General features: G+C 40.5%; 1 protein-coding gene across 3 annotated transcripts in view; it reads right to left on the minus strand.

Annotated features, from left to right (window-relative positions):
* Positions 1–18,296, minus strand: part of RAI14 (retinoic acid induced 14) — an 88,084-nt gene that overhangs the window by 32,512 nt on the left and 37,276 nt on the right. For all 3 annotated transcript variants that reach the window (XM_014256957.2, XM_014256955.2, XM_014256956.2), the window contains one exon: positions 6,935–7,065. In XM_014256957.2, coding sequence (XP_014112432.1) covers positions 6,935–7,065 — 131 coding nt within the window. The remainder of the gene's footprint in view (positions 1–6,934; positions 7,066–18,296) is intronic.

Consider the following 18,296-nt stretch of genomic DNA (forward strand, 5'->3'; position numbering starts at 1 on the left):
GAGTGAAGTGGAGACTGGTGGCTGTGTTGGCCTCAGAGACCACAAAGTGATGAAGTTTAGAATCTCTGTTGACAGGGCAGAAGTGCCAGCAAACCTTCAGCCTTGGACTTGGGGAGAGCAAACTTCAGTCTGCTCAGGGAGCTAGTGAGTAGGGTCCCCTTCGAAAATGCTTTTGAAGGGGCCCCATCAGTGCCTGCCACTTTCTAAGCATCACCTCCTAAGTGCATAGGAGAAGGTTATTCCTAAGTGTTGGAAGTCAAGCAGACGAGCAGAAGGCCAGAAGAAATGATCTTCTCTTGGAAATAAGGTGAAAAAAGAAGGTTTATGTCCACTTTGTAGGTGTAGGTCAGGTGCTATGGGAAGAATACAGATATGCTGCTGCCAATGTAGGGGGAAAACTCATGTGGAGTTGAAGCTGCCCAGAACCGTGCAGGACAACAGAAAGAGTTGTTTTAAAATATATTAATGGCAAAAGGCAGGGCAGAAAACAGATTAGCCTGTTACAGGATGGGGATGGACACCTTGCAAACAGGGACACGGACAAGGCTGAGATGTGTTAGGCCTGTCTTCAATACTGATAAAAGGCTAAGAGGGTCGCAGTGGCCTGAGCTGGAGGACCATGGCTGGGAGAATAATTAATGCTCACTTGACCATAAACTTGTGTGGGATCTGCTGCTCCAACTGGATCCCTAGAAATCTAAGGGGCCTGATGGAATTAATTTGAGAATACCTAAAGAGATGGCTGATGTCTCCACAAGGCCTCTCTCAAAGGCTTTGAACAGTCCTGGGAATCCAGAGAGGTCCCAGCTGACTGGAAGCTGGCTAATGTTGTCTAAGTTTTCAAAAAGGGCAAGAAGGAGGACCCTGGAAACTGAGTCTGTCAGTCTCACTGCAATGCTCAGTAAGATTATGGAGAAGATTCTTCTGGGAGGTACTGAAAAACACCTGGAGGACAATGCAGTCACTGATCATAGCCAGCATGGCTTCATGTGGGAAAAGTCCTGCTTGTCAAACCCAACTTCCTTTCATTACAAGGTAGCCCACCCAGTTAAGCAAGGGAAGCCAGTGGATGTTACTCTTATCTTTCTGCACTTCAGCCAAGCTTTTGATATTGTCTCTCACAGGATCCTTCTGCGGAAAATGTGCAGTTCACAGCTGGATAAACACATCCTTTGATGTGTGAGCAACTGGCTCATGGGTGGGATACAAAAGGTTACAGTGACAGGGGTGACCTGTCACTGGTGGGGTTCTGCTCCATTCTCAGCCTTTTGCTCTTCAATACCTTCATAAATTACTGGGACACAAGACTTAAAGGGATACTAAGTAGGTTTGCAGATGATTTGGACTCCCTAAAAGGCAGGGAGGCCCTGCAGAGAGACCATGACAAATCAGAGGCCTAGGTAATCACCAACCATACGGAGTTTAACAAGGGAGAGTGACAGATTCTGCACCTGGGCCAGGGCAACCCTGGATGTGCGTATAGACTGGGGAATGAGACACTGGAAAGCAGTGCTGGGGAAAGGGACCTGGGGCTGTGGGTCAATGGCAAGTTGAACAGGAGCCAGCAGTGCCCTGGCAGCCAGGAGGGCCAACCCTGTCCTGGGGGCATCAGGGACAGCATCACGAACCAGGCAAGGGAGGGGATTGTCCTGCTCTGCTCTGCACTGGGCCAGCCTCACCTCGAGTGCTGGGGGTAAAAAGGTGTAAGAAGGGCATTGAACTGTTAGAGTGACCAAATGATGGCTGTGAGGATGGTGAAGGGTCTGCAGGAGAAGCCGTGTGAGGAGTGGCTGAGACTGACAGGACACCTCACTGCAGTTACAACACCCTCCCAAGGGGAAGCAAAGGAGCAGACATTGGTCTCTTCTCTGTGGTGACCAGGACCCAAGGAAACAACCTGAAGTTCTGTCAGGGGAGGTTTAGGTTGGATAATAGGAAAAGGTTCTTTGTCCACAGGGTGGTTGGGCACTGGAACAGGCTCCCTAGGGCAGTGGTCACAGCACCAGCCTGACAGAGTTCAAAATGTTTGGACAACACAGTCAGGCACATAGTGAGACTCTTGGGGTGTCTGGTGCAGGACTTGGATTTGATGATCCCTGTAGGTCCCACCCAACTTAGATTATTCTATCATTCTATGTATTCTTCCAATAGCTTCTTTTAAGGTAAATATTATTACATACAAGGAAAAGTTCTCTCTCAAAGGTAATTAAAACACTACACCTTTTGAAAAGTGATGTTCTTCATGCCAGTCACCCTCCTTATATAGTAAGATCCGAAAGGAAGAAAACAAAAAAGAATACTATGTACATAATAAATATCAAGTATTTACAGTTGGGATATGCTCCAAAATTTATTTTTAGTTCAGCCTCCAAGGCATGAACGGTCTCTTTCAAATGAAAATATATCTTTTCTATTAACTACTACGGGCAGTAGTTTTGTGGAAGAATCCTTAAAGAGCAAATTTGCAGAGGTTTCTAAAGCTTTTTTGTATGATTGTTAGAGCAATTTTATTAAATAACAGCTGATTCAATTGCAGTTTAAAAAATTGTACAAAGATCTATTGTTTCACTTAATAGCCAAAAGCTTTTAATTCTAGTTTAGTACCTTGCAGAAACATGCAAACATGGCAGTAATGGACTGGCACACTGACAAAATAACTTCAGGACAAGGAAGTGCTACCATTTATACACTGTAAATCCTTTCCAAAATCCTTCCCCCACCCCCATCCCTCCACTTCCCCTCAATAATGGCAGTAGCTTCTTAAAATAACAGCCCATTTGAACACTTGATCTTGTGGAAAGCGCAGCACATGAATTAATCCAATCCTATAGTTCCTGAAAGAGATCTTTTTGAAAACCCTTTATTGCTAGTTTAAGTGGATTTAAATGATCAAATTCCAAGCTGGAAAGCCACATTTTGTTGTTTAAGGAAGCTGGACCAAAAGAAAAAACAACCAGCCTATCTGGCAAAGTAAGACTACAATGGCAGAGTCAGATTTCTAGATAGGTTCTATTACAACTATGCTTGGCAATAGTCTGTGCTATGTAAGTGGGAGCAACAATAGGACTGTGTCAACTTATGCCAAAGGTGGATTTGCTCCATGGCCTTAAAAGTGATTTATTGTTTATAGAAAGAACTTAGTCAAAAGCAGGGTGATGGTGTGGAAAGTCAAGTGAGTCTTAAAAAACTATAATTTCATTACTCTGACAAGGTATTTTTTAAATACCTTTTTTAAAGAGATACTGCTGAGGAGTTATACCTCCTAATGAAAATTTGTAAATATTATCTCTAAGAAATACCTAGCTTAATACTAATACCTTGAATTAAGGAGGTATCTAGACTTCATTCTTTTACGCACCATTTTATTGCATGTCAACAAGTCACAAATGACAGGGACTAAAGAGAACACCAAGAGGAAATTATGCCCAAAACTGAGCCAAAGCTGCTGCACATCATAGCAGGACTCAGTGGGATGATACATACAGTCCTCAACAGGGTGAATAAAGAATATCATCAGTTCTGGTCTCTGTTCCTTTCAGTTACAGCATTTTATAATAGGAATCCATATAATTATAAAATAAAAATTTAAAAGTACCTCTCTGAGCATAAAAAATTATCCTCTCCACCTTCTGTTTAAAATAATACACTATATTACTGTATCTCAAATACCTGGACAGAATTAAAAATTTTTCTTAACAAAAAGAATGAAAAAGAAAAGTCTTAAAAGAAACACGTCACACTTAAGGGTACAGACAACGATGGAACTAACAAACCTGTATTGCAATGTGTAATTGTTTCTACTTTTTGCTTTCAAGCACATTCCAAAGTCTTTAATCACATTATGCACTCTGTTACATAATTAAATCCACCATGTTCTTCTGATTAGTCAGCTTCATCCCAATCAAGTAAACAAATGCATCAATATTTACTCACAGGGCTCAATACAACACTCATCCAAAGAGCTCACCTCCCACATGGCACTGCAGACAACTTCCTAAAATGTAACCAGTGAAACCACATGGGCCCTGTGGGGCTCAACAAGGCCAAGTGATGGTCCTGCACCTGGGTCACGGCAAACCCAAGCATGAAGACAGGCTGGGCAGAGAATGGACAGAGAGCAGCTCTACCAAGAAGGACTTGGGGGTGCTGGTGGACAAGAGTCTGGACATGAGCTGACAATGTCAGCTCACAGCCCAGAAATCATATCCTGCTCTGCATCAAAAGAATTCTGTGGGCAGCAGGTCAAAGGAGGTTATTCTGCCTCTTTATTCTGCCCTCATGAGAGGGAGCACTGGTCCATCCCACAAATCCATGTCTCTCCAGGCTGTAGACAGCAGTGCTGTGCAGGACAGTGTCAAGTGTTCTGCTCAAGTCCAGGCAGATGATATTGTTGCTTTTTCTTCATGGACCAGAACTGTGACCCAGCTGCAGAAGACCAACAGATTTGTCAGGCATTATTTGCATTTATTGAAGCCATGTTGGCTGTCACAAATCACTGCCTTATTTTCCATGTGCAAGGCTCATGGGAGGAGACTCTGGAGAGACCTTGGAGCACCAAGTACCTAAGAGGGAACCTACAGGAAAGCTGGAGAGAGACCTTTCACAAGGACATGTCTCTACATGGACATGTAGAAAGAGGACAAACATGGACAAAGTGAATGGCTTCAAACTGAAAAAAGGGTGGACTTAGATAAGGTAGTAATAAGAAGTCCTTCACTGTGAAAGAGGTGAGGCACTGGAAGAGGTTTCCCAGAGAGGTTATGGAAGAACCATTCCTGAAGTGTTCAAGGCTAGGTTGGATTGGGCTTTGAGTAACATGGCCAAGGGTGGGTGTCCCTGCCCATGACAGGGGGATTGGAATGAGATCATCTTTAACGTCTCTTCTAATCCAAACCATTCTGTGATTTTGTGAAATCTGAGCACAAGAGTGGACAGCTCTCCCAAGAAGCCCTGTGAAGATTTTCAGTGATTTCCAGCACAGAGGTTACTGATGTCAGAGATGGGGTAGCTAACTAACCAGCACTACGCTGTTGCAGCACACCAACAGACCTCAGTGCTGGGCTGCAGAAGGGTCTACTCATGTAAGCAGAGCTTCTGAAGCCAGGCACATGGCAGGAATGAAGTGCTGTCATCACATTGCAAACATAGAAGAAACAAGTCTATACCAAAATGATGGTTGTACTCCATTTTGTACACACCAAAAAAATACTCAGAGTGATAAAAACACAAACAAGACACAGCCCAATATTAGTAAGACATGCTGGAGAACATTTCTGGGCCACCTGTGGTAGCTATGTCTCTTCAGGTTAGTGCCATTGCTTCCACACCTGTCAGTCTCTATCTTTTAAAAAGTAGACAGAAATAACCTGACCAGATCTCCTAAATTTTCCAAAGCACAAGAAACAAAATGAGACTTGACATGCTGTATTTCTTCATCACAGCAATGCTGCTTTCTTTCTTCTCTCTCAAGAAGAAAATGGTGTTGTGCCTTTTAAACCACAACACAGAAAAAAAATTCAAAGTAAATGACAGTTAAATGAGCATACAGAACAAGAAGCAGCAGAGATCTTTATAGCACTAACTCACAATTGTTCCAAGCAATTGAAAGAAGTATTTACAACTGCATTATTAGTAGCAGCATCATTCATATCAATATATGCTCACTAACTTCTTTGCAGCTGCAAATAAAGAATGACAAAGGAAATTTTTTTGGTAACCATGTAAAGCAGAAAAAACCTTGCACCAATACCTAGCTACATTCTTAGGAGTTAAGAGGTACAGATAAATTCAGTCCTAGGTGGTTCCCTAGAAAAATCCATAGTATCAATTTATACATGAAACTTGCAAAGTAGGTGCTACACTGGATACACTGTATGCAGAAGGCAGCTTAAGAAGACATTGAGAATGGAAATCTGAAGTTACATTGGTTGTAAAAACATGGTAAATACTAAATATAGCTGTAATTTTGAAGGTTCAATGGCCAAAAGAAAAACATATGTAAGCAACTTTTAAAAATTAAAAACCTATTAAAGTATGGAGGAGAAAGCCTGGTTGATGAAATTGATGACTTGGACTTCTGCAGTAAGAAATTGCAGGTCATTATGAACCAATCCATCACTCAGTTTCTTCAGATGCAGAGCAGAAATAAGAGCAAATGTAGGAAATTGAACCAGACCAAGAAAGAAGCAGAGTATGACTCAATAAATGTAACCCAGAGGTAATTTATCAGAACTTATAGTTTGGTATAAACTGCTTTGTGCTGCCTTTTCCAAGATAAAACTGCCTTGCTATGCCCTTCCAAATCCTCCTTTGTCTACAACTATCCAGAATTTTATCAAGGTTTTGGTTCTGTAACAGGACATGTGTCTCACTTATCCACCAAATCATCTTTCTGTGCCATACAGAAGAAAGTATAAGGACAGCAATCTTTTGGCTGTAGTTTTCTTAGTGGAATCTTTTATCTTCCACAATTCAGAATGTTCACAGGAGAACAAGAGGAAGAACAGAAAATGAAAATGCTATATATGAAATAGATAACAAAAGGAATCTCGTTCAGTCAAACCCATTAGGATGAAAATATATCTTAGTTTCTGTCTTATTAAAGTAACGTCCATGGGAAAAAATATCCCCAAAGATTAATACCTTTTGGAGAGTGCAGTCTTCAGTCAGCCATGAAGTTTGAAAACACCCTGTCTTAAAATGGTCCCAGTCTACCCAGTAGTTTGTTAACCTTCAAGTTACCTCCATGGGTTTATGATTTTGAAATGGCATTTTAAACAACGAATTATAAATCAAGACTTGCAGAATGTGTTGTGCTTCAGAAGAATAAGAAACCATTTTCAGGATAGTATCTGGTTTTTAATTCACAGAAGAGGCACGTGCATCTAGGGCTGGGGTTTTCTATGAGTTAATCACAGGTTTTGGTTGGACTTACGCAGTTTTTCCTTCACTATCTTGTTTGGTGGCACTGGCTCCCTTTTTACCCAGCAGTGAAGCAACCTTCTCAGGGTCTCCATTCTCCACCGCCTGCAGCAACCGATCGTCATTCTTGTTCCACTCGTTTGTCTGAGTAAAAAGAAATGAAAGAAGAAATATTTTCAGTACCAGTTCACTGTACAGGCTCTCAAGAATGATCCTGCACACATTTATCACCATTGAAAGCTTAAACAAAGGCCCAACCCAAAGAAATGGCACAGACGAAGTCGAATAAAAGTAATCTGCAAGCTGTGCAGCAGAGGCTCCCAAGGATTTGATGGCTTAAGCCAGGGCCTAAGCGATGACTAAAGATGAACTGTAACTTGGAAACTATGTAGATGAGTTGCGGGAAAAAAATAGCACATTTTCTTACTGTATTTTCAAAAATTCTCCTTTATTCTTCTAGTCCTGGTTTCCATTTCAGAGCTGCACTGGCCCCATTGGACCTTTACAACATACATCACATGGATAAGCAATGAGGTGCCTCATCTTATCCAGACCCCACCCTAACAACCCAAACCAGCCAAAAACTTTCCATATTAAAGGCTTTTCCCAGCTCACATTTAGTAGAGCTTAATGGGTGAAGAGACTGCCCTTTGCAGACTGCAGCTAGCTTTATTGGGTTTTTTATCCCATGTTGGTCTTTAAAAAAAAACAAACAAATCACTCACACAGCGCTACTGGAAGAAAAGAAAACAATCCTACTTTCAGATCTTTCCAAACCTAATCCACTAAATCTTTTTGTTCCCTCTCAGCAGCTGAATCAGTCATAGAACATGACTTCCCAACTTGATGACTCTCCATCCTCCTCTGAACCATCAGGACAATGGCCTATTTCCTCTAAAAGATTTCCAAGTTGAGTCTAGCAAGATCCTAAGAAAAGAGGACAGTTAACCTTCTGTATCCCATGTGATTACAGCAAAACTAGCTCTGGAAAAGGAGTTGAAAGTTGCACACATACATTCTAGTCTGGACCAACAACAGTGTTCAGTCTCCAGGAAAAACAATCTGGTGCAGTTAAAAGCTGTATTTGAACCAGTGTTAGCACCCTGCTACACTCAGGAGAGTTAACTTCAATAGCTGTGGCTTTCTCTTTGATATCAGTCAGCTCATCTCCACCATGACTGCCTGTCCATGAGCATTTGATTTGTACACAACTTCTGAAATTACTGAATTCATGTTAATACACACCTTGAGAAACTCAACTTAATAAAAAACAATAAAAAACCACCACCATCTCCCCCACAACACCTTGCCCTGATGCTCTATATAGACTTTTTTCCTACAGATACATAAAACCTTTGACATTTCTCTGTCTGGGCTCGTGGGGAAAAGTGTATGATGTGCACACTGATAACCCCACAGGCTATTCACACCCTGAAAAACAGGAGGAGCAGGAGGAAAGTGTTCCAGGTTAAAAGTTATTATAAAACAAATTAAAAGAACCATTAGGGAGAGCGCAGTACTGGCAGGAGAGCAGACAAGAGTTGAAAGAAGACCACCTGGAACCAAGAGTACGAATGGCAGCTCTGCCAAAGGAAGAGATGCAGAGAGAGCAGCTGCAGTCTGTTAGGGCAGTGGAGTGACTGGTGGGTCAGTGCACAACCAGCAGGTTATAGTCTTTACCCTTATGGCACTGCAGTAAATTTCTATAGACTCTAGAGCACTAATTACATCAGAAAAAAAAAAAATTGTTTCTCTAAGCAATATTTAGACTCCATGACAATGCAATGAGTGGTCAGCCAAGCAGCAGGCTCCACCCAAAATGAGACTCATTGCCCATTCTGTATTTGGGGAATTTCATGCTTTAAAGGCAGCGTATTATTAAAAGCAGATGTTAAAAAAAATGTAACTCACTTGTAAATAAAAAACTTTAAAGTTAACACTCTTTATTTTACAGTACGTCTTTTGTTTTGGAGTTTGACCTGTTTCTGAGCTTTTTTATTATTCAGTCATATAAGATATTTAAATACAGGCTATTTGATGAATCAACCTTAGTCTACACACACCAAACACACAGATCCAATCCAATACTAACCTATACTTTGAAGAAAAAACACAACGCCTAAATTAAGATTTTTTCCTGACCTGAAATCACCAATTTACTTTCAAAGCATGAAATAGAATAAACTACAGGAAGATGTTAAGATTAAGGCCTACTGAAAATCCTCGGCAGAGCAGCTTTCAGAAGAACATTCAGCTATAGAGTACAAAAATGGCTATATCTTCAAGAAGTTTCATGAATATTCCTTCAATAGTCAGCTATTAAATTGAAACGTTATTGACATATAATCCAATATTCAGTGTTCTGGTACAAGCAAGTAAGCACACAAATACTATCTCCCATATTTAAGAAATATCTGAGATGAAGTGTCAGTCTCCCCTTTGAGAAGCTGCTGTGGTAACTGTATACATCTGTAATTACACCATCATAAAAATCCCAAACCAAATAGGTAAGAATACAGTTGTGTCCCAGATTATCCCTCAGTATTGACGTAGCATGGAAACTGCCCTGAGGAAATACTCGGATATTGAATTGAGAACCCTGGAGTATTCAGAAAGCAATTCTGATGATGCAGAGTAATGTTCACGCTAACAGTAAAACATTTTATGACATGTGGAATCACTCTTTTAACCTGTTTTAAAGAATAAATTCTTTAACTCATCTTTACTGTAGTTTTCAACCATATTGTTTTCTGACTTTCTGGTATCCTAAAATGAACGCTCACACACAAACACAATTAAGGAAAGACTTAATGACGCCTCAATTAAAAACTGCTGCTTACTTATCTGTACAGCTAAAAAGATTCCCCCATACTTGAGAAATAAATAGAACTGAACTTGGACAAGCCATTAAACGACCCTGAAAACACTCAGTTGAATCAGATGTGTCTCAGTGTCAAAGAAAGGTTATCAGTGTACATGTTTTTATTTTTCTCACAGAACTGGAGAATTAATTCCTCTTCCTGCTTAGAGGAACGTGGTAGAGGCTGGTTAGGCTAGATCTGTATTTGGCAGTCATTTTAGATTCCTGTTTTCAGCTCTGTATCTAAGTAGTGTTTCTTCTTGCAAGCATTGTGACTCAGAGATGTTAAAGGAATGAGTAATTTTAGAGATTGTCAAACATCTAAATCCTCTTATATTAGTTCTTGTAATTGCATGTTTAACATCTATTACCTACTGTACCTGAAACTTTGCTTTGTTCCTGAAAAACAAAAGAATACATGCAGTTTCTCTTCATCATTGCACAGCAAAATTATGCTTATTTATAAACTAAAATACCTGTGTCCTACCCAAGTTGTTTAAAAGCCATCACACTCTATTGCTCACATAAAGTCATTCATCCTTTCATTAAAGCAATAAAGATTCCATTCTAAGGCATCAATAATGTGTCATCATCATAACTGTAGATGAAATGTCAATTTTATGCAAGCTACAATAATCTATTTACAGAGCTTGTTTTATTTTTGAAATAAAATTATGTATAAATCTGTTCACATAGAAGAAACAAGTATGCAGGCATCAATTGTTGTTCAAATATTCCTCTGATAGGATCAAACTGTTTTTTTGCTTCCCCATTGTGCTCAAAGACCAGCACTATACAATGCATTCCAAAAGTTAAAGGTACAGCTAATAAAATAAATGGCACACAATGGACTCTCAAAAACCCATTTCAATATGGAATTGTAGCCCTACTGTCCATGTTCTTCAGGGAAAGAAAAACATTGAAAGGCAGGGAACACATATGACAACCAGAAATACTCTGTACCCAGGATTTGACAAGAAAGTATGAGGTATTTAAGTCAGAAGGGCTCTCAAAGTGCCTCATGCTATCAAACATTGCACAGACACTGCTCCCCATAGCAGATCAGAAAACCCAAATTTCTGAACAGAGGCAGTGACTGCTGCATTACATTACATTTTTGGAATCTCTTGTAAGAGTAGCCTGGTTTTGACCCCACAAGTCACACACCATCAAGCATACACCAAAGACCTGGGAGGTAACTTCTGGGATACTTCATGGGTACTCCCTGTTACTGTTCTTTGTAAAAGCCACCTTGAACTGACACCCATCATGCAGCACCAGCACTTGTCTACTGGAAAACACATGGAGATGCTCTCTTTTGCCAGGAGTACAGGATGACCAGCAGAGCTGGAGACCTTAACTTCATAAACCTACTGCATCAAGCTTCCTCCACTGCAGTCCCCAAACCATATCCCACTCCACTTTTCCAAGCTGCCCAGACATTTCTGTAAGGTCCCTTGTTCAGCTGTGTGCCACATCCTGTCCCCTCCATCTAAAGACTTCTAACTTGCCTTGCTCTCAGATCTCATCCAAATAGCATGGCACCATCCACCACACAGCCCTTGGGAAGCTTCAGTTCTGTTGTACCACTCATCAAGGTAACATAAAAGAGTGTCAGAGAGGTCTCCACATATAACATTGAGTTTGAAATGCAGAGCACTTCAAACTCAAGGTTGGCACCAAATAGCAGCACAGTCTTCAGGAAAACCTTTATCATAGCAGAAGAGCAACAAAACCACAGCTAAGCAGGTACTTCTCATCACCAACAAAGCTAGGGTCTTTTGTTTTGTTTGGAGATGTTTTTTGTTTTGTGTTAAGGCTGATGCAAATGAACAAGTTAGTCAACTGAGTATGTATCGCAAACCTGAGCATTTCAGAATAAACACATCTGTGTAATGAATTTGGAAGAATCTAATCCTTGAAAAGACTGCACATATGAGTTCTCTTCACCTCCACCCTCACCCTACACACACCCCCCACTTCTGTAGGCCACATGCCAAACAGTTATCAACAGCCTTCCTTTAAACAATTAACATTTTGCAATAACAATGGCTTGTGAACACATGCAAAACTGATGAAATGTATTTCAGCTTCACAGACCACAGCCAGTGCTCCACTCAGTACTTCTTCAGGTTTGGGGGAGGGGTAAGAGTTAGTATGTTGTTTGTTTGGGTTCTTTTAAAGGTGTATAGCGTTCAGTATAGGTAGCAATAATGAATATTACATATGCAGAGACAAAGTAATCAGAACAAAGCTCAAGATGTACAAATTTTTGGATAAAACAGGTGCTTTTCAGTCATGTCTAAAAATAGTTAACATTTTCCTATTAATGTGCAGGGAATCAGAAAATCTGTCATCCCTAATAAATCTTAAACTGACAGCTGAAAGGATGGAATGCTAAAATCCAAACATCAGGTGGCATTGAACATCCCTCTCAAGCATGATTTTTATTCTTGATTTTCAGTTTTCAGATGGAAAAAGTGAGCTGTAGGACCTCACTCAGAAGCACCTCCCTGGTAACAGTTCAGTTTTTCATACTGAAACGCTCATGAACCTGAGAAAGGAGCTGGCAGCACAGAGCTCACAAGCTCAGGATGGAAAGCCACTCCTGCACAAGCCACTGCGTGGTCGGTATTAATGAAGTGAGACTGAGAACTTGATTGACTTGATCTACACCACTGATTGATTTATGACTAGTGATTAAAAAAGGCAATACTCAAGCCAATACAGAGTGCTCACACCACCATCAGGATGACTTCTCAAAACCATGGCTCCATCACAAACTTCAGCAGCACTTACCAACAGCAGCTGCACTGGCTGCTGTTGAGTTTCCTGTAAGCTCTCTCTGTGCACAATTTATTTCCAATTTAATAATTGCAAGATACTAGTACAGTACTTATCTCAGTTGTAGGGCTGAAACCATTCAGTAAAAATCCTTCATGTTTGGGATCACACATATCAAGTTGACGAGTTGATAGATTTTGAATCCAAAGAGAAACCTTAATCTCAAGGCCTGTTTTCCTACAGAGTTAAGGCTTTCCCTCCTGTTTAAAAAATGGTTTTCTCTGCCACAAAGTGAACAATTTCCTTTCCAGAAGTGAAGCTGAGGAATCAAAACGTGTTCAAAAAAGATACCTATTCTTGTTTTCATCACCACCATATCAGGATATTAAGCCTCAATTGTCTGAGATTACCAGCACATGTCATGCAAGAAATAATGAATAACAAGAGGTGATAGTTCTACTTAGCACTTGTACAACTTTTTCTATGAGCAAATACCTGAACAAACATTAACTGGCAACAACTTTGTTTCTTTATCTTTGGCATGCAGCCTACAGGAGATGATTTAAGTGACCTTGCATTGTTGCAAACCTACTGGAGACAGAGTTATGTTATCTCCACTGAAATCAGAACTACAGGGAAGCTGAGTAGCAAATTGAAATTCCTGATAATTTCAAACTCAGCAACTCAGTGTCTGAAAAGGAAAGGAATACTTAAAGACTGGCGTCACAAATGCATGGCAAAGACACTGAACACCACTGCATCACAAGGCCATCCACAAAAGTCCACATGTGCTGGACTTCCCAAGAGAGTTTTAAAAACAAGAACAATCTTATTGTACTGAATGCATTCACAAAACAAAACATTCCTTGAAGTTAAAACAACAGATGACAGTTTTTCTCAAAGGAATGGCTTATCTGAAAACACTATAACCAAGGAGCCAGTGGTATGTAGGTAAGGAGCTTACACCTTTCCTGGCCTTCCCATCTGTAATTTAGAGATTGTATTTGCCAGCAGCAAGCTTGGGTGGTGGGATTGGAAATCTCACTTGCAGATGGGCAGGATGTTGTTGACCTTGTCAGCAACAGCTTATTCCAGTCTGCAGCAGCTTCTCCCAGGACATTCAGAGCTCAGCAGATGCCAGCAGCTGCTGCCTCCCAGGCTCCTTCCAGTTGTTGTGACTCCCAAAGCCTGCCCTTGGCGCAGATGCAGCACAGTGGCATTGCAAGCTGACCTCTGCTGCACCGCGCCCGACCGAGGCAGCGCCCTGAAGGGCCATGCCAAAAGATGCTGTGTTCATTAACTTCACCTCAAGTAAGGGCTAGACCTCTAAATAAGTTCTCAGAAAAGTAAAGCGTGACAATGGCTTTCAAAGTATTCATAGTGATATTATCTAAATGCCACTAATTGCTACAACCCAGTCTTTTCCAGCTTCACTTGACTATCCATGTGGCCTGTTTTAGGTGACTGATGGCTAATAACATTAATTATATTTACATAAGATGAAACATTCACAGCTCACAAGATGACACATGCCATTCTTTAAAGGTGGAAATTGCAGCAATGCAAGTAACCTGTGCACATTTTACAACCAGAATCGTCAGTCCATTGCCCTCCTCTTGCTTCTTGAGCTATGGTGCCTAGATGGAGTAACTGGCCTTGTGAATTGCATTAAGTCTGTTTGACACTGGAGACTGTATTTGTATCAGACCATGAATTTCATTTCAATCAGAGATAAAAAGCACTACAGGGAAGGCAGGAAGCAGTTGGAATGAATGGACAAGGAATGGTAACAGAAGACTAATGGCAGATTGTCAGTAAACCTTGATAATTATTCATTCACTGGGTAGCTTCCCTAGATAAAGAAGTGATTATTATCCAAGCAAACCATTTTTTCATGCTGAGCCCCAGAATAATGCAACTGAACAGCAAGTCACTCAGCAGGGCACTTCTATCAGCCAGCGAGGCTGCCCGGAAACCTTCCTGGCAGAAGGGGACCAAAAGCTGTGAAAAGAAAGGGTCTTTCACCAAGAGAGAAGGGGAAAGTTGACCTGACTAAAATGGTCATCTGAGACTCTAAGTCTGGGGACTGGGGGTGTGGGGGAAGGGAAGTTGTAGAAAAAAGTTAATGTGGTCTTCGCTTAAATGATGACTGGAATTTGCAGCAGGTTGTGAGCTGTGCTCCAAGAACACTCAAGAGGGAAATGAAAGTGGAAATAAGTTTGCTGTTTTGCTGAGATGTTTGTATTTATTGCATGCAAGTTTCTTGGGTGTTTTTTGTCTGTTTTGGTGGCAGTTTGGTTGGGTTTTGTGAGTGAGGTTTTTTGTTTGCTTTTTGCTTTGTTTTTTGTTTGGGTTACTCTAAAAAACCCCTATGGTTAGTTTCACAGTTTCAGTCAGGCTTTTAATGCAGAGTAGCCATAAGGTGAGGAAGTTAAAGCACAGAAAAGGTGAGGAAGTTAAAGCACAGAAAAGCAGCCACCTTGTAACTCAAATGCAAGACTTCCATTTCTGTGAGAGCAAGAAAGTGAAGAACCTGAGAGCAAAAGTCAGCAAGGGACATCAAGAGAGCGTGACACAGCTCACCCAAACCAAGGAATACAGCTGGCCCAACTGCGATTTCAGAGGCTCATGGTGGAGTTTTGTATGTGTTGGGAGGCACACAGCTCATAGGTGCTGCTTCTTTCCCTTCATTCTGAAGGCTACAAGGATTCTTTCATTCAGATACAACTTTTCAGCCCTTCTTAAAGAGATAAATCAATCTTTGCATTTGAGGAACAGTGGTATTTCCTGCTAACATTACATCCAGGTACATCAGGTGTTTTAAGAAATTACTGATGTTTTCACTAAAGTAATTTCATTCCATTGAGTATAAAGGAAAAGCAATGAGCAAACAGCTCACAACATGCAAGGCATTAGAACAAAACAAGAAAAAGTACATCTAAATCATTAGTAACATACAGCCAGAGCACTGGCAATAAGTCCAGCTACTGTCCATTGTTTATCATCTCACACATCATCAGTAAAGCAACTGAAGATTTATCTTTATTTTCAGATAGCAAAGGATGTAGCAGTAACTGCACCACATGCAAACAATCACTCTCAGTAAGACAGAAGAAAGTAAAGCCAAGAATTAATTGTGCATATTTGTATAAATGAAACTATGTTTATCTTAACACAGGAAAAAACACAAGGGACTTTCTAAAAATAAAGATGTTAAATCTATTCTGTTTGAAGTGGCCATCTCCCATTGTTCTGTCTTTTCTCAAAGTTCTAAAGATCTGAGCTACACAGAACTCAGATGACTGTTCTCATCTTGAAATTACTCAATAATTTCACTAAAACTAAAACATATCTAACAAACTACTGATTAGTGCTGGACACATGGGAGCTCTTCCCTTCAAAAAAATCCATGAGGTATCAAAACACAGACTTAAAAATGACCACACTTCTTAAATGGTTATCCAAGGATCCTCAATTTTTCCTTACCCTTAAATATAAAAACCTACATAAACAGGAAACTGATAATCAGCATGAGACATATGAAAAAGACCGCTTCTAACAAATTTTTAAGACTGAAGAACTACTTAATCAACAGACTTTAGTTACTTACAAAGGTCAAATAGCAGCCTACATAAAGCCTTTCAAGTTTTGGGATATCTGCTACAAAACTGTATCACAGTCAGCTAGGAAAAAGGGGAAATCAAGAGGTTCAAAGTAAAATTGCTTGGATAATCTAACATGAACTTTTACATGGTAAGTATATTTCAGTAGTAAGCAGGCTGTAAGATACAGGGAGAATGCTAACTCTGCAAGCAAAGTTTATTCAGCTATTGTGTTGACGAGCTGGACAATCCTCAATACTGTGTTGACACTGTGGTCTGTGAAGACCACAGTCCACCCAAAGACCAAGGACACATCTGAACTCCTTGGTTCTAGACAGGAACAGGAATAGTCCCTTAGATTTCAACATTTAATGCCATAGATATACGACTTCCTTAGTGGAAGGTATGTAAATTCTGCACATTAAGCCATTAGAGAACATTCAAAAGAGGTGAAGGGTCTGGAGGGGGAAAGCTGTGTGAGGAGTGGCTGAGGGCATTTGGTCTGTCCAGCCTGGAGAAGAGGAGACTGAGGGGAGACCTCACTGCAGGTACAGCTTCCTTGTGAGGGGAAGAGGAGGGGCAGGCACTGACCTCTGCTCCAGGGTGACACTGACAGGACCCAAGGAAATGGCCTGGAGTTGTATCAGGGGAGATTTAGGCTGAATATCAGGAAAAGAGTCCTCATCCAGAGGATGGTTGGCCACTGGAACAGTGGTCACAGCACCAGCCTGACAGAGGTCAAGAAGCATTTGGACAATGCTCTCAGGTACATGGTGTGTGACCCTTAGGGTGGTGCTGTGCAGGGTTGGGAAATGGACTCCACAATCCTGATGGGTCCATTCCAAATCAGCACACTCTATTTATTCTACAACCTGGTTTGGGTATCTGAGCTGATTATGTCAGCTAGACATAATCTACCTAGATTTTTAGTAGCATGCTCCAGTTTCTGTTGACTAGTAAACTTAGAGAATACAGGTACTTAATGGATCTTCTTGATTTCTGATGGCCAAATGGACATCCATTCTGTACTGCCACTTTAGACCTAAGGCTCCATTTTCCCTCCTGTCTGTTGCTAAACCCCTCAAAATACTGCTTATCTTGCTACTTCTGCACAGTAAGCTGATTTTCACTATGTTTAGAGCTGCTACCCGTTTTTCCTCCCCATTATTCTGCAAAGGAGAATACAGACACAAAGACTGCAGACAAGAAAAAAAAAAATTAAACACCAAACATAACTGCACACTGTCCAGAACTGATCCAAGAAGTACTGCTGTAAGCTGTGTTCATAAGGTACAAGCCACCATGGCACTTTGTGTTTGTATTACAAATGCCTACATCTGGCTCACAATGAAAGTTGCCACCTTTTTTTCCCTCTTTTAGCAAGACAAAGTACATTACTTGACTAAACTTCACCTTCTTAATATCCTCCACAAGTGCCAGAAAAGTTCTTAGATGTTTTTAAAAACACTTCACAATATTTTTATACCTACTAGAATGCCATTGTAGGAAGCAATATAATTTCTAAATTCATAACAAAATATGTATTAACATTTCAAAACTATTCAGAGTAGAAAAACAGTCTATTTATAGTTGAATTCATCATTCTTGTAAAGGACATAACCACTGCTACAAGATTATAGCCTTCTATTCTGAAACCCATGACAAAGCCAAACAAAGCATAGTGCAAGCATAGAGACAAATCCCTATTCCAAGAAATTATTTTGTTTGGAGTCTTCAAGGACTCAACTCAATCTCCAAAAGTACTTCATGACTACATAAGAAGGGAAAAAATTTCACTATCTGTCTGATCTTCCTGAGGCCACTAACAGATGTTAGTGCTGTAGATTGACCTCTAGACCTAATATTTGTCAGTTTCCAAGATCAAATATTAAAGAAGCAAGCTAAGTTTAGCTGCTTTTACTTCCATGACTGCAATGAGGGATAAATCCAAGAGTCATGGGGAAAAGCAAGCAATTGTTTTGCATGAAAATAAAATCCACTTCACTGCCAGTGAAGAACATGTGAGATTTCACACCACCGCATCTTCCCACGTTGTTTATCCTCCACATCACATGCACGGAGAATCAGACAAGTCTTTTATGCGTCAGACTCTCTGTATGCAGAACATC

Source organism: Pseudopodoces humilis, chromosome 4 (assembly GCF_049639895.1).
Source record: "Pseudopodoces humilis isolate 2021_Gansu_Grassland_sample_001 chromosome 4, ASM4963989v1, whole genome shotgun sequence".
In the NCBI taxonomy this organism is placed as follows: Eukaryota; Metazoa; Chordata; class Aves; order Passeriformes; family Paridae; genus Pseudopodoces; species Pseudopodoces humilis.